A 16,033-nucleotide genomic window follows, 5' to 3' on the forward strand; every position below is an offset into this window, starting at 1 on the left:
ATTAAGTTCTTTGGATAATATTTTGGGCTATTCTACATTGTTTAACCACACAAATCTTTTTAAACATTCTTTAAAAAAACTCAATTAAATTTCAAATGTAACAGAACAAAATATAATAATACATTTATCGGTCTCCTTCATATCCACTTTTCTTTTTCGAAGATAAAAAAAAAACCAAAGCAACCTATTCCAACATAATATTTGTTTGCATGCTACTTGGGTACATGGTGTCTTTCAACATATCAAACTGATGATACGATACAAGACGTGTTACTCAATCTTATGTCTGACTGGGTACATTCTCCTGAGGTCCCACTACTCATCAATCTCTGCACAACTTCTCACAGTTGCCTGCTTATCCAACAGGACCAGCCCAGTCCAGTGTTTTTCTGAGTTTATGTTATAGTCTAGGTAGTGATTGATTCAAATAATAATCCGTCTTTGCAATATTTTTGCCGATTTGAGATAGAAGCCACTTTTCCATAAACACACTTGTTTAATCCTTTTAACCAAAAATATGAGTTTGACAAATATGAGAATAGTTGAGATTTACCGCATGTTTAGGTTTGTTTGTAAATTGTTTCAACATTATCTTCATGCAGTCATTCCCCTGTAAACATTTTTTAGCTAACTAGCTACCACTTAAAATTGTTTAAATGGTATTCCCAAGTAACTAAAACTTAATGCCTTAAGCTTAAGGAAACTTTTGAGCTGGGTATACGATTACTTAATCAGTTTATTAAATATGGCTCCCTCTAGCGATGGACATGGGGTACTGTTTCTAGAATGTACATTGTTATATTTACATTTACGCATTTAGCAGACGCTTTTATCCAAAGTGACTTACATTGCATTAACCTAAACATTTACACATAGGTATGTGCAATCCCCTGGGATCGAACCCACAACCTTATTTTGTTAACACAATGCTCTTACCACTGAGCTACAGGAAAGCTATATAGTATTGCCTCAGCAATAACATTTATATTATTCGCATATAAATCTACCAAATTCAAATGGAAATAAGGATAAAATAATATTATAAAATCTTATATGTATATAAGTCTAACAAATTCAAAAGGTTTGAAAACTTGTAAAACTGTGACCTTATATCTTATTTGACCCATAATTGAACTACCAGTTTATTTTGTCCCTGAGGCAGTGATTTGTTTTTTGAGGTAATTATTAGTAAACCATGTACAAAATGAGATTGATTGAATACTAAATTAGTACCTCAACCATTCTCCAAATATTTTGTAGATTTTATAAAACGCAGATATTCTTTTGGAATACCAAGATTTTCTTCCATCCAGGATTACAGTAAAAACTCTTACAGCATTTCTATTGAGTCTATACTGAAATAAATAACGACAAAAAATTGACGAAACTAAACAAATTGTAGTGATAATGGTTTCCTATAGATTCAAGATCATTTGATTTATTCATTTTAAACAGTAGAAGACAATCAATTCAAGACCAGAAGCATGCTTCATAAAGCTTGTTTTATTGAAAGATACTGATAAACATGGGTATATTGCAGCACTATATTTGGATATGCGAAATATGTCTTGAAGCAAACAACTTAAACTCTCAAAAGCGTTTTTCATTTGTTTGAAAATGACACCGTTTCTCTACTATTGAATGTTATTATGTAGCGTATTAGTTGCATATACTGAAACTTCTTTCCATCCCAACCCCTCCTGTGATCTTTGGCCCTGCGCATTATTACATAATTGCTGTAAATCTGCCCTTTACTCTGCATTCCGCAAAACAAGATTAAAAAAACAACAAAGTATATCTATACAAGGATGTAGTACACAAATGTATCCGTACCAAGTTACTGTGCAAGAAATTTAAGTCATAACAACATAAAGAACAACATGTCTTTGATCATTGAATAGTTGAAGTAGTTCACTTTTTTTAACTTTTGATGATTCAAAAACAATTAAACCCCAGACTCGTTTTGCTAAGGTTAGTGCAGGCCTCAAACATCAGCTGCAAAAGTCACATACGGTATGTGTAACAGCATTCTCTATTGACATTTTTAGTAATGTACTTTATTACTGATAGACCTCTTACTTTTTTATATAAATGGCGAAGGAGTTACCAAGTGCATGTATGCTTCTTCTCAAAGGCTACCTGCGAAAAAAGGAAAAAAGTCAGCATTCTTTGAGTAATCCTTATCCTGGATATCAAAATCACATGATGGGTCAGGCTATTACAGTATGTGTATCAAGTTCTTATTAAAACAAGACCAGACTCCATGTCTAAGAATAGACATCAGAAACATCTCCAAGTCAAAGTAAAGGTGCGTCTCCATATTACATCTAAACATTAAACACTGAAAGATCCAGACAAAATCGGTGTGAAAAAGAATAAATCTGAATGTGATGTTATGCTATTTCAGCACACTTGGACACTCAATACATCACGTACTTCTGACACACAGTTGTGCAGTGCTTTTGGCTTTTCCGCTGATAAAGCACAGCGTGCCACTCATGTCTTCCGACGTCTGTTTAAGAGTCAGCCTATGAACGGTTCCCATCTTCTCCATAACTACTATTGGACTGGGATGAAGCGTCTGTCCATTGAGGGTCCAGGTAGGAGCCTTTGTTGCAGGTAAAGAGACTTCACATGCAAAGCATGCATCCGCAGGGGCAATGACATCCACATCCTTGAGCTCTCTCACTATCTGGATTGACTGAGCTGTTTCAAAAAAATGAGGGAAACAATTCACACAGTAAAAATACAATGTAGACAACCCCCCTGCTAAAAAAAAAAAACTATGGACACTCAATTGTTCACCAGCATCAAATTCCTTGTAGCGTAAAAATAAATAATAAAAACCTAGATAAAATTCAAGAAATAATACTAAAAAAATAATTGATTTAATTAATATTCAAATAATGTATGTGTTTTTGCCATTATAAAAGAAGGAAATGGGCCATTATCGCCATCTGTCGGTTATCGTAGTAATGACGCTTCACGTGACACTGAGGTAAGTTCTGCTCTGCGAGTTGTACAGAGATTTGTATAATAAAAATAGCAAAAATATACAGTTCGCTAAAGAAGCTGTGTTACGAACATGTTAAGAATATCCTTAAAATTAAATATGACAGGGTAACATCTTCGCGCCAAAATCCGGCACGGGCACACACAGTTTAGAGCCACTGCAAAATGAAAGCGCTGTCAATCAGATTCAGCTAACTTTTGTTGTATCGTCCCGCGGTTTGTGTATTGATTTTGCCTCACCTTCCACAGTAAGTTTGGCTGAGGATGTGTAGTTTCCAACTTGAACGCTATAGGTGCCCTCATCCTCTAGCAAGACCTGCTGAATCACAAGTTTTCGATAACAGCCCTCACTGCAGATCTCAAAGCGCTCTGAGGGCAGGATGACGCTCGGTCCCTTATACCATCGAATACTGCAGCGGGGATTAGTCACAGTACAGTCCAGTACGACGCGACTTTTCTCCAGAGCTGTTTTATCTTGAAGCGGCTTCCCGATGTTCGCTGGCAGTGCTGTAAAATATATAAAAAAACAACTTTAGATTTGAGCCTGACTACGCTGTTGCAGCGAAGGTTCGTATCACAGCGACCCATGATATTTGTAGTAAATGTATTGACTTATTTTTCAGTTTTAAACTTTGAAGTACAATCCAATTGGCTTTACAAGTCGTTTCAACTCGCCAGTCAGTTAATTGTTTGTTATATATTTACATTTTCTGTAGATTGTACTCAGTGTTGGGTGTAACTAGTTACTAAGCAATTAGTTACTGTATTTTAATTACTTTCCCCTTGAAAAGTAAAGTAAAGGATTACTCTTATTTTTTCTGTAATTTAATTACAGTTACTTCTGATGTGATTAAACTAAATACTTTGTAAGCTATATGTGTGAGAAATAGTGGAATTGACATCAAAATAAATCCATGCTTAAACTTATAATTCTCACATTTGTAATACTTTAGTCAGTTAATAAGAGTACTTTATGTGGTTTAATATTATTTATTTGAATGACTTAAAAGAGTAATTTCATGTCAATCCTTGAATCACTTAATTTATCAATCTTGATATGGGGTGTCGAAAGTAATCAGTAATAACCAGAGGTGGGTAGTAACGAGTTACATTTACTCCGTTACATTTACTTGAGTAACTTTTTGAAAAAATTATACTTCTAGGAGTAGTTTTAAATCACTATACTTTTTACTTTTACTTGAGTAGATTTGTGAAGAAGAAACTGTACTCTTACTCCGCTACATTAGGCTACAATAAGCTCGTTACTTTTCTTTTGACCTCTTTAAAATTCTACGCGTCATTGTTTTATTTTGTCTTCTGCCAAAGGCTCTACCATGTGACTGTGTTTCTCCAATCAAACGTAGTTGCGCAGTCTCGTCACGTGACCATACTCAATCTCAGCGGTGTTCGGCGGGACGGGTTAGTTTACAGTCGTAGCAAAACTAAAATGTCACAATCAACCATCGGCAATGCAGACACAGGCGAGGAGGAACACCCCTGGCCTCATATTGAAAGCATGTTTACTTTAATAAAAGTGCGAAACAGCAGCTACATTATGCGGTGTCTTCTGTGTCTCCCAAAACAAACGGACATTTCAGCATTCAAAAACTCAACATCTAATTTGAGGAAACATGTAGCGGTTTGTGTTCTAAAATCGTTTTTTTTTTGCTGTGGATAGACGAATGTTTGTCTTTTAGGTTACATATGTTTTAAACATTTCCTATATATATTATGTGTGGAACGGTACATGTATTTGTATTGAACCGAAATGGTATGGGCGTCACGGTTCGGTGCATACATTTAACTAACACAGAAAATAACTTACACGGTATAAAAATAAATAAAACTCGCGTGCAAATTAATTAATATAATGCAGAACTACTGTTAGATACGTGGGTTCTTTAGGGACACTTAATCTGTAGTCCCGCTTTAGCTCTGAAGCAGGCTGCGTTTGCATTGCAATGCTTTAGTATGTTGTGTGTGAGAGAGAGAGAGAGAGAGAGAGAGAGAGAGAGAGAGAGAGAGAGAGAATGACGTGGGCGCTATCGAAAAGTCACAAAGTGTTTACTTATATCTGTGTGTGTGTGTATGAGGCGTGGGTAAGATCGAACAGTGGAAACATAAACATTTTCCATCATTTTGTTTATGCAGGACATCATTCAAACTGCAAAGTGTTGAAGTTACTGTTAAATAAAATTTTAAGGAAAACAAATATATTAATCTGAAATGTAGCAAATTAACTTTCAAATTAATTGTTATTTTAATTTAATTTAGACTTTTCAGTCATTAAGGACTCCTGTTCACTGAAAAACGATCACAGCTTCACAGCAAGAACCTTGAGAACCAACTACTGTTGAAGCTTAATAGACATCACTGAGTAATTCTTTTGTGAAGTTGTTTGTTTCTGCATTTTTTGTCACAAACACACACACTCTCTCTCTCTCTCTCTCTCTCTCTCTCTCTCTCTCTCTCTCTCTCTCTCTCTCTCTCTCTCTCTCTCTCTCTCTCTCTCTCTCTCTCTCTCTCTCTCTCTCTCTCTCTCTCTCTCTCTCTCTCTCTCTCTCTCTCTCTCTCTCTCTCTCTCTCTCTCTCTCTCTCTCTCTCTCTCTCTCTCTCTCTCTCTCTCTCTCTCTCTCTCTCTCTCTCTCTCTCTCTCTCTCTCTCTCTCTCTCTCTCTCTCTCTCTCTCTCTCTCTCTCTCTCTCTCTCTCTCTCTCTCTCTCTCTCTCTCTCTCTCTCTCTCTCTCTCTCTCTCTCTCTCTCTCTCTCTCTCTCTCTCTCTCTCTCTCTCTCTCTCTCTCTCTCTCTCTCTCTCTCTCTCTCTCTCTCTCTCTCTCTCTCTCTCTCTCTCTCTCTCTCTCTCTCTCTCTCTCTCTCTCTCTCTCTCTCTCTCTCTCTCTCTCTCTCTCTCTCTCGTTTCCGGTGTGAGTGTGAGCGTGAGCGTGAACGTTTGGAGCGTCGTGAGTGTGGAGCGTGTTTTTCTGAGTGAGTTTTTCTTTTTTTTCTCTCTCTCTCTTTTTTTTTCTCCCTTTTTGGTTTCACTTTTTATTTTTTGGGTTGTTTAGTTCGTTTGTTGGGGTCGCGTGGGGTTCTCCCCTCGCGTGGCCATGGCGGACTCACGAGTTGGTGTTCTAAAGAATCTCACGCGGCGTCACGGTGTTAAAGTGGCAGCCGCGGTGAGTGTTGAAGATAGTTGTTTGGCAATGGGTGAAGTTGTTGGCCACGACAGTATTGTGTCGGCATCTAAAATGAATAGTGCTGTTGTGGTTTTTTTGAAGTCAGTTGAAAAAGCAAACGAATTAGTGGAAAAGGGAATTGTCGTAAATAATCTCTTTACACCTGTTCTTCCGCTTTCAACACCCTCAAAAAAAGTCACTTTGTCTAATATCCCACCTTTTGTTTCTGATGATACACTGGTTAAGATTCTTTCCCGCTATGGAAAGCTGGTTTCACCTATCAAGAAAATCCTCATTGGTACTGCTTCACCACTGTTAAAGCATGTAGTTTCTTTTAGAAGATTTGCCTACATGATTTTGAAAGATAGTGAAGAACTTGACTTGACTTTTAACATTAAGGTTGACAACTTTGATTATGTTTTCTATGCCACAACGGATAAGATGAAGTGCTTTAATTGTGGTGGGGTAGGCCATCTGATTCGGAATTGCCCTAAAAGAAATAAAGAGGATAATGCATCAACTGATGGGCAAAACATGGAGGTTAGTCTAAACAGTGATGATGAGGAAAGGGTTGTAGCAAGGACTTCTAATGCTCCCATTTTGAGTGTAAAAAAGGTGACTGTTGTAGAGAATAATGGTAGTGTTTCTGAAGCTCAGGATGTAGTTTCTGATATCACTGAACCAGTAGTGTCTTTGCAGGAAGATGAGGTGAATGCTACTGCTATAGTGAGGGAAGGAGTCAGTGATATCATTACTGAATCACTTTTGACAAAGGATAAAAAGGACAATGTGAAGTGTCAAGTGTTCGAACTGTGTGACGATGCTGATCTAGAATCAGATACAACTGCGTTTAAAATTCCAGGTAAAAGGAAAGGTTCAAGTGAAGTTCAAAGTGTAAAACAGAAAAAAACAAATATTGTTGACGATGATGACGATGACAAGGAAGGGATGGAAAGTGGGAATGAATCTTCGGATTCAAATTTCAGTTTTTCTCAAAGGGCTTCATCCAGTCGTGATTATGAGGTTGAAGACATTAAAATATTCCTCAAAGCAACGAAAAATAAAAGAGGAGTACGTGTCTGTGAATACTTTCCAGACATCAAACAATTTGTTGACAAAACGAAGATGTTCATGGCGGAAAGCTTGTTCACAAATAAAGAAATTTATCGGTTAAAGAAAATTGTAAGAATTTTAAACCCTGATCTTGTAAATGATAATAGCTAAAAAGACAAACTTGATGCATGGGTTTCTAGTTTTGTTTTTATTAGCTTTTGTTTGTTTTTTATTTTCTTCTTTTCTTTTAAACATGAATGAAATTAATATTGCTTCCTTGAATATTAATGGAGCAAGAGATTTTAAGAAAAGAATGGGTATTTATGAATTTGTGAAACAAAATAAGTTAGATGTGGTGATGCTGCAAGAAACTCATAGTGATCTAAAAAATGCTTCTGATTGGGTTAGAGAGTGGGGTGGGCTTTCGTTTTTGAGTCATAATACTTCACTTAGTGGTGGAGTAGCCATTCTTTTTGCGAAAAGTTTTAACCCACATTCTTTTCAAGTAGAAGAAATAGTAAAAGGTAGACTTTTAAAAATAAGAGCAAATTATGACAAGAATGTTATTATTTTTATTTGTGTGTACTGTCCTGTCTCTGCAATAGAGAGAATGGTATTTTTAAATATATTGTGTTCTGTGTTACAAAAATGTAATCAAGAAGAGTTTTTGTTTTTGGGCGGAGATTTTAACTGCACTGAATCTAATCTAGATAGGAATCATTTAGAACCTCATATGCCTTCTAGAAATCGATTGATTCAATTTGTTAAGATGCATGAATTGTGTGATGTTTGGAGACGACAAAAGGGCATGCAAAAACAGTATACTTGGACTCATGCGCGTGATAGAATCATTTCTATGGCAAGATTAGACAGATTTTACATTTTCAAACACCATTATAATGTTATAAGGAACTGTCACATTGTACCTGTTAGTTTTTCTGACCATTGTATGGTCAAATGTTCAGTTTTTATAAATCTTTTAAAACCCCAAAGTGCTTATTGGCAATTTAACACTTCTTTATTAAGTGACAAACATTTTAAAGAATGTTTTAATTTTTTTTGGGAGGATTTTAAAAATAAGAAAGGGTTTTATAACTCTATACAACAATGGTGGGATGTAGGAAAAACCCAAATTAAACAGCTTTGTTTACAGTTTACTCGAAACATCACTACAGAGACTACTTTTAGGATGAGTGTCTTAGAGGCTGATATTTTAAAACTTCAAGAATTGGCAGAGTCTACTGGTACAAGAGGTTTCTTAGACTTACTTTTAGATAAAAGAACAAAATTAGCTGATCTACTTGGCTCTAGGACACAGGGGGCCTTGGTCAGGTCGAAGTTTCATAATGTGAATCAAATGGATGCCTCAACTAAATTCTTTTTTAATTTAGAAAAGAAGAATGGTCAAAGTAGAACCATTCATGCTTTAAGATCTGAATCTGGAACTCTTTTGACAGATCCTTCGGGTATTCGCCAGAGGGCAGTTGGGTTTTATGAGAATTTATATAAAAGTGAAGTTGCTGTAGAGCTAGAAAATGAGGGTGAGTTCTTTTTTGAGAACTTACCTCAGGTGCCTGAAAGCATCAACACTGGAATTTCTGGCCCTTTGAGTATGAGTGAACTACAGAAGGCACTTCAAGGGATGGTGTCTGGAAAGACACCAGGTATCGACGGTATACCAGTGGACTTTTACAAGTCTTTTTGGTCGACAATGGGAGAAGATCTCCTAGAAGTGTTGAACACCAGTCTGGCAAGGGGTAAATTGCCTCAAAGTTGCCGAAGAGCTGTGTTGACCCTCCTACCGAAAAAAGGAGATCTTGGAGATATAAAGTGTTGGCGTCCGGTTTCCTTGCTCTGCAGCGACTATAAGCTTTTATCTAAGATCTTAGCTAATAGACTGGCTAATGTAATGGATATTGTTATTCATCCTGATCAAACCTACTGTGTCCCAGGTAGATCGATATTTGACAATATCTCTTTTATTCGTGACTTTTTTGAAGTTTCCAAGATGCTAAACTTAAATTGTGGTTTTATTTCGTTAGATCAAGAGAAGGCTTTTGATCGGGTAGAACACTGTTTTTTATGGAAGGTTTTAAATGCTTTTGGTTTTAGTGGTAGTTTTATTAACTACATCAAAGTTCTTTATAATGATGTTGAGAGTATTTTAAAGGTAAATGGTGGTTTATGTACTCCTTTTACAGTTTTTAGAGGCATAAGGCAGGGCTGTGCATTATCTGGTATGTTATATTCTTTAGCAATTGAGCCTTTGCTAAATCAGATAAGGTGTAAGCTTAAAGGGTTTTCTTTACCAGAATGTAGGAATAGATTCACACTGTCGGCCTATGCAGATGACGTGACTGTATGTATCAATGGACAAAGTGATATTCAGGCTTTATTAAATTTGTTGAAAACTTTTAAAAAAATATCTTCTGCAAATATAAATTGGAAAAAAAGTGAAGCTTTTTTAATAGGTGATTGGAAATATGATAAACCAAAACTTCCTATGGGCCTAGAGTGGGGAAAAGTTGGTTTTAAATATTTAGGAGTTTTTATTGGAGATGAAGCAGTTACACAAAAGAACTGGGAGGGTATAATTGATAAAGTTAAAGGTCGACTTGAGAAATGGAAATGGCTGCTTCCAAAAATGTCTTTTAGAGGGCGAGTTCTAATTGCTAATAATTTAGTGGCTTCTTCGCTGTGGCACAAGTTTGCTTGTTTAGATCCCCCGTTAACTTTGTTAACAAAACTACAAGCACTGCTTGTGGACTTTTTCTGGGACAAGCTGCATTGGGTCCCGCAAAGTGTTTTATTTCTGTCCAAAGAAGAAGGTGGTCAGGGACTGATACATCTACAAAGTAGAATAGCTGCATTCAGATTACTTTTTGTTCAAAGACTTTTAACTGTTTCAGATGTTTTTAACTGGAATGCTGTAGCAAGATTGATTTTGAATAGGTTGGGTAATTTTAATTTAGGCAGGACAATTTTTTTGATGGAGCCACTGAAATTAAGCTTTCCTATGTTACCTACTTTTTATAGGAATGTATTTAAAGTGTGGAATCTTTTTACTTTCCAAAAAGCAGAAGACTCAACATCTCTTTACTGGCTGCTAGAAGAACCTTTAATCCACGGGAAGCGTTTGGACTTAACAAACCATTTTTTCCTTCCCGGACTAAACAAAGCACTTATTGACAATAAGATAGTAACTCTTGGCCGTTTGCTGGAAGTAGCTGGACTTGATTTTAAAAACAAGGAAGCAACATCTCGATGTCTTGGAATCAATTCTACTCGCGTTATAGCACAACTTCTTCAGAGATGGGAACGTGCTATAAGTGATGAAGAGAGACTTTTGCTATTGGACTATAAAAACAAAATGTGTAATCCAGACCCGGAAGAGGTTTTTCCAGGTTTGTTGTTTTCTCTTAAATTGGATGGGTGTGCTGGTTTTTATCTTGAACAAGTTGATTCTTTGAGTGTTGATTTTGTTGCCTGTGACAGAAAACTTTTGTATAAGTACTGTGTAATTGTTTTTAACAAGAAAAAGTTGAATAATAGGATAGACACACCTTGGCGTGGTTTTTTTAAGTTGACTGAAAACAAAAAACCAGAATGGAGAATTTTTTACAAACCACCATTGACCAAAAAAACAGGAGACCTACAATGGAGAATTGTTCATGGTGTTATTGCAGTTAATGCTTTTACTTCTGTTTTAAATCCCGAAAGCACTGATAAGTGTCCTTTTTGTGATGACAGAGAAACTATTTTTCATGCTTTTTTAAACTGTTGCAGACTTGAACCACTGTTTTCTGTTTTAAAAGATGTTTTTAAAAAATGTGATGAGGTATTCTCACAAGAGTTTTTCATTTTAGGATGTAAATATGTCCTAAAAAAAAAGTTTGTATGTCAACTGCTTAATTTTGTGGTGGGACAAGCAAAAATGGCCATCTATTTGAGCAGGAGAAAAAAAATTGAGCAGGATGTAATACAAAACATTGTTGTATTGTTTTTTAATCTGGTGCAATCTAGAATCTTAATTGATTTTTATTATTATAAAAGCATTGATGATCTGCTTTCTTTTGAAAATATTTGGAGTTGTAATGATGCCTTATGTGTTATTTTTGAAGATGAACTAATTTTCACACTTTATTGATTTATTTCCATTTTTTTTTGGAGGCTATATCATTGTAGCAAGATGATTTTTTGTAAATAAAAGCTTTGTGAATTCTCAATTCTCTCTCTCTCTCTCTCTCTCTCTCTCTCTCTCTCTCTCTCTCTCTCTCTCTCTCTCTCTCTCTCTCTCTCTCTCTCTCTCTCTCTCTCTCTCTCTCTCTCTCTCTCTCTCTCTCTCTCTCTCTCTCTCTCTCTCTCTCTCTCTCTCTCTCTCTCTCTCTCTCTCACACAGTATTTGTGTCTGTCTGATTGAATGCTTGTTAAAAAATAAATCAGACGTTACTCAACAGTTACTCAGTACTTGAGTAGTTTTTTAACCAAGCACTTTTTTACTCTTACTCAAGTAATTATTTGGATGACTACTTTTTACTTTTACTTGAGTCAAATTATTCTGAAGTAACAGTACTTTTACTTGAGTACAATTTTGGGCTACTCTACCCACCTCTGGTAATAACTAATTAAATACTTTTTGGAGAGAGTTATTTGTACAGTAATCTAATTACACCACTGAAAGTGTAATAAGTAACTAGTAATTAATTTCTTTTTCAGAGTAACTTACCCAGCACTGATTGTAACATCCTGACAACACGCATTTAAATTTTTCATAGACATGACAATGACACGTGACAAATAAGCTTGAACTTTGAATATATTGAATTTACTTCTTTGGATTAGTTGAAGTAGCCTTATGAAAAAAGGAACATTTGAAAGTATAAAGTACAAAAATGACTTGCACAGCCACATTTAGGGCAGTAAAATTTTTTTTACAGTTACATGTTAATCAATCTACTAATATATGGTTATCCTTTAACTGTACCATCGTTAACTTTCACCATGTCATATTTCATTTCCATTATCACGTAACTGACAATTCAGATATAACAGTTTTAGCTATACTAAAGAACTATGTACAGATGTACAGAACTAGCTTTTCTACAGCTGATACATGTCATGACAACAATGGCTATTTGAAACCGTTTCGTGTAAACAAAATACAGACCTTCGACCTCAAGGCAAGCTGTAGACTCAACATTCTTGGCAACAAACTTGATCTCCCCAGAGTCCTCTCCTTTGACATTGCATATAAGTAGGAAGTGTTTAGTACCTAAGAAAACAGAGTAGAGACGGGTCTAAGATCAGATAACATTCAAATATTCTCATAGTGTCCATTTTGGAAAGTGGATTGGGTGTTGAAATAACCTTCCTGGCGTATCTTTATGGTGCTGGTTGGTTTTATCTTCTCATTGTTTTTATACCACTCGCCAGGAACATCATCCAAGGACACTTCACACGTGAACACAGCATTCTGATCTTCGTGGATATCCAGATCCTCTAAGCTCTGCAATATCTCAAGCTCCCTTTCTGTCAAAAGATGTTGTTAAGCATAGGTAGTGATGCATAGGTGTATAATGCATCACTTGTTAACAAAGTAAAATACCGCTTCCGGTTCCTCCCATTTTGTTATTTTGATTCAACTCTAATAAGTCTCTTTACCAAAAGATGGCAGTGTTGTACTGTGAGTGAATGAACTCCCCTAGTAGGATTACATTTATGGTTTTCTTTTTTTACTGTGTACAGTCTATAGAGGAAAGCTATTCTTACCATAGATATCCACTGAACAGGATGTTTTGGCATCCCCTGCATCGCACACATATACACCAGAATCTCCCAGTTCACACTTAGGTATCTGTAGAAAGCATTTTCTTCCCATTGAGTATACTCTGTGATTCTTTCCTGGCGTGAGCTGAACTCCATTCTATATGAAAAAAATATATTTTTGAGCAAATCTGTTGCCACAAGCATCCACTTTAAACTAGTTTGCTATCATATCCTTATTAGCTATGATTCTCAGGACTTAAATAAAACTAAAATAATCTAAATAATTTAATGCATTGATGCAATAAAGGATGGTTGTCATTTAATTTTACCTTCGTCCACTTTATGTCTACATTATGTCGTGACAGCTCGCATTCAAGGGTCACTCCGGAGCCTTCTGGGTGTCTGATATCCTCAAGCTTTTTCAAAATGGATACTGGGATTTCTGAGGAAACAGAGAACAGTTTTGTCAGCCAATGCAAATAACGTTTCTTGTGAAATTAAAACATTTCGATAATTATTCAATCGTGCTTGTTGGAACTTCAAGAACCTTTGAAAGCCTATAATCTTCTCCACACTTTACCACCTGTAGTTTCTATTTTACTTTAAAAATCATGTGTCAGCTATGTACATATCAATCTTTATAGTATAGCAGAGGCATAGATTTAACCATACCTCAGCTTTGTACCGAGGTGACTTTGTGAAGAATCCTTTGTTGCAGCGGCATTTACATGTTATTGTCATCCTCAGCGAGAGCTCTGTGACTCTAAAGGATAAGCCCTATTGAGTGACTTGGCGTAGAAGAGATTGCCTTACACCAGCACCTTATGCTTGTGAAGGTTTGAAATGTTTCAGTAGCTGGAGTCTGATCATGTGATCCATATCTTTTTATATGTGTAACTTGACACATGGTAAGAGCAGTAGCAAAGTTGTCTGTTCATGCCATTGTACTGTCATCAGCATCTGAAATTTAACCAGTTTTATGACTTACATCACTGCCCTGGACCCTCTTACCTTCCATCAAGTTGATCGTAGGCAAATTCCACCCCTTATAAGTTATTTGTTGCCAAGGCAGTTACTCAAAGAGACGACTACCAGGTTGTATATTGAGAGATTGACTGAATGTGGGTATTTCCGTGACCTCACTGGAATTTCGAACCCTTGACGAGTTGGCTAATTCTTATGAATTTGTGTGATCTTAAATCGTATGTTTTAGTACAATTTGTTTTTGTGCAAGTGACATTAGGTTTAGGGGTGGGGTTAGGGGAGGTGCTTCAGAATTGCCTTTTTTAAACAGTAATATGTTTTTTATGATTCACATCGGACAAATTGACATGAATTAGCCACCTCATAAAATAGTTACGAATTCCTGTGAGATCAGATTGTTTATTTAATTTTTGTAGATGGTTTCATCTCAACGACATAAACAAACGGTACTGCGCATTCGTCTTTTGTGACCCCACCTTAAAGGAGTAGTTCACTTTCAAAATAATTTTTTATGATAATTTTCTCACCCCCATGTCATCCAAGATGTTTATGTCTTTGTTTCTTTAGTCGAAAAGAAATTAAGGTTTTTAATGAAAACATTTCAGGATTTTTCTCCATATAGTGGATTTCAATGGAGTCCAAACAGTTGAAGGTAAAAATTATAGTTTCATCGCAGCTTCAAAGTACTTTAAACGATACCAGACGATGAATAAGGGTCTTACATTTTTTTACGCTTTATAAACACAAATGCTGGCCTTGTTCTGCGATGCGCCTTCATGACTTCACGTAATGCGTAATTACGTTCAAAAATTGCACGTTCGACTCTGTATTTCCGCCTACGTCAAGTGTGACCATTCCAACGTAATTATTCAATATATTGAATTTAGACTCAGAGACCAAGCTCAACCGCTGGATGTCAATGTACCATACAGTTTGTTTCAATGCGACCAAACTGCAGGACCAATTCAACAAATGTTTATTTGATAAAATGAACATGCAACAAAAAAAACGTACAATAATAAAAAATGTATGAACTGTTGTCAGCGTGACAAAAATGATGCGGTATTGAAGTGTGCATGCCCAGTGGAGACAGTTATATCCCTTCTTGCCGTAACAGGCTCACGTGCGTCCGATGAAACGGTCTATAGGGTAAATTCAGTTCACTTTTTGACCTTGAAATAATTGTTTTGAGTGTCTGTTGAGATACATCTGTGATTTCACCCAGGACTTTACTCAGAAAGAAACCCAGGTAATGAACAGTTATTTGTTTATTTCCAAGCTTTTTACAAATATTTTTAGGATACCCTGATAAAAGTAGATCTACTTCCTGAGGAATAACACTGACATAAATGAAATCATAGGTGTCTGTGACAGCCCATTTGTGAGATACCTTTGACAATCAATCTTGCTGATGATCTGACATTCTCAACAGAGAATGTGTAGGTGCCAGTGTCGTCTAAGGTCAGGTTAGAGATGGTAAGGCTGTGCACCCGTCCTTTTGCAGTCATACGGAAGTGGTTGTTGCTTTTGAGATCGTTTCCATCCTTCTGCCACAGCGCCTCTACGTTGCTATGAGAGAGCTCCACCTCAAAAGAAGCAGTCTCTCGTTCATAAGTCTGGATCTCAATTAGACCCTTCCGGATCTTGATTTTACGTGCTGTGTGAAAGGCAAAGAAAATTTATTGATGATGCCACTGAGAAGATTGATCATTAAATTTGGTCAAAAGAAAAGGAGATAAACTAAGCTGAAAGGGATATTTATATTTATAATGCAAGATACCAGTTTTTTAATTACTTGGCTCAGTCTCTTCTAGCAATAGACTAAATTCTGGTTTCGATCAAACCTATGCCAACTTTTTTCAAGTATTCCAAAACAGACAGTCATTCCCCGTGGAAAAGAGGAGTTTAATTTAGAGAGTTGGTGACACCACCCAAGATTTTGAAGGCCAGTGAATAAATTTAGCTGCAATGAAAACAGATCCAGATTAATAGATGGTGCCAGGAATGGCCAAAGCACAGGCTTTCTCTCAACGCTTGCTCATT

At 36.3% G+C, this 16,033-nt stretch overlaps 1 protein-coding gene across 1 annotated transcript in view; it reads right to left on the reverse strand.

The window, feature by feature from the left end:
* Positions 1 to 1,483: 1,483 nt before the first annotated feature.
* obsl1b (obscurin like cytoskeletal adaptor 1b) overlaps positions 1,484 to 16,033 on the reverse strand; it is a 33,593-nt gene continuing 19,043 nt past the window's right edge. The window contains 8 exon segments of the mRNA XM_056754730.1: positions 1,484 to 2,139; positions 2,437 to 2,706; positions 3,253 to 3,519; positions 12,408 to 12,512; positions 12,608 to 12,769; positions 13,010 to 13,163; positions 13,336 to 13,448; positions 15,381 to 15,647. Of these exon segments, the coding sequence (XP_056610708.1) occupies positions 2,129 to 2,139; positions 2,437 to 2,706; positions 3,253 to 3,519; positions 12,408 to 12,512; positions 12,608 to 12,769; positions 13,010 to 13,163; positions 13,336 to 13,448; positions 15,381 to 15,647 (1,349 nt within the window). The 3' untranslated portion in view covers positions 1,484 to 2,128.

This window comes from Triplophysa dalaica, chromosome 8, assembly GCF_015846415.1.
Source record: "Triplophysa dalaica isolate WHDGS20190420 chromosome 8, ASM1584641v1, whole genome shotgun sequence".
In the NCBI taxonomy this organism is placed as follows: domain Eukaryota; kingdom Metazoa; phylum Chordata; class Actinopteri; order Cypriniformes; family Nemacheilidae; genus Triplophysa; species Triplophysa dalaica.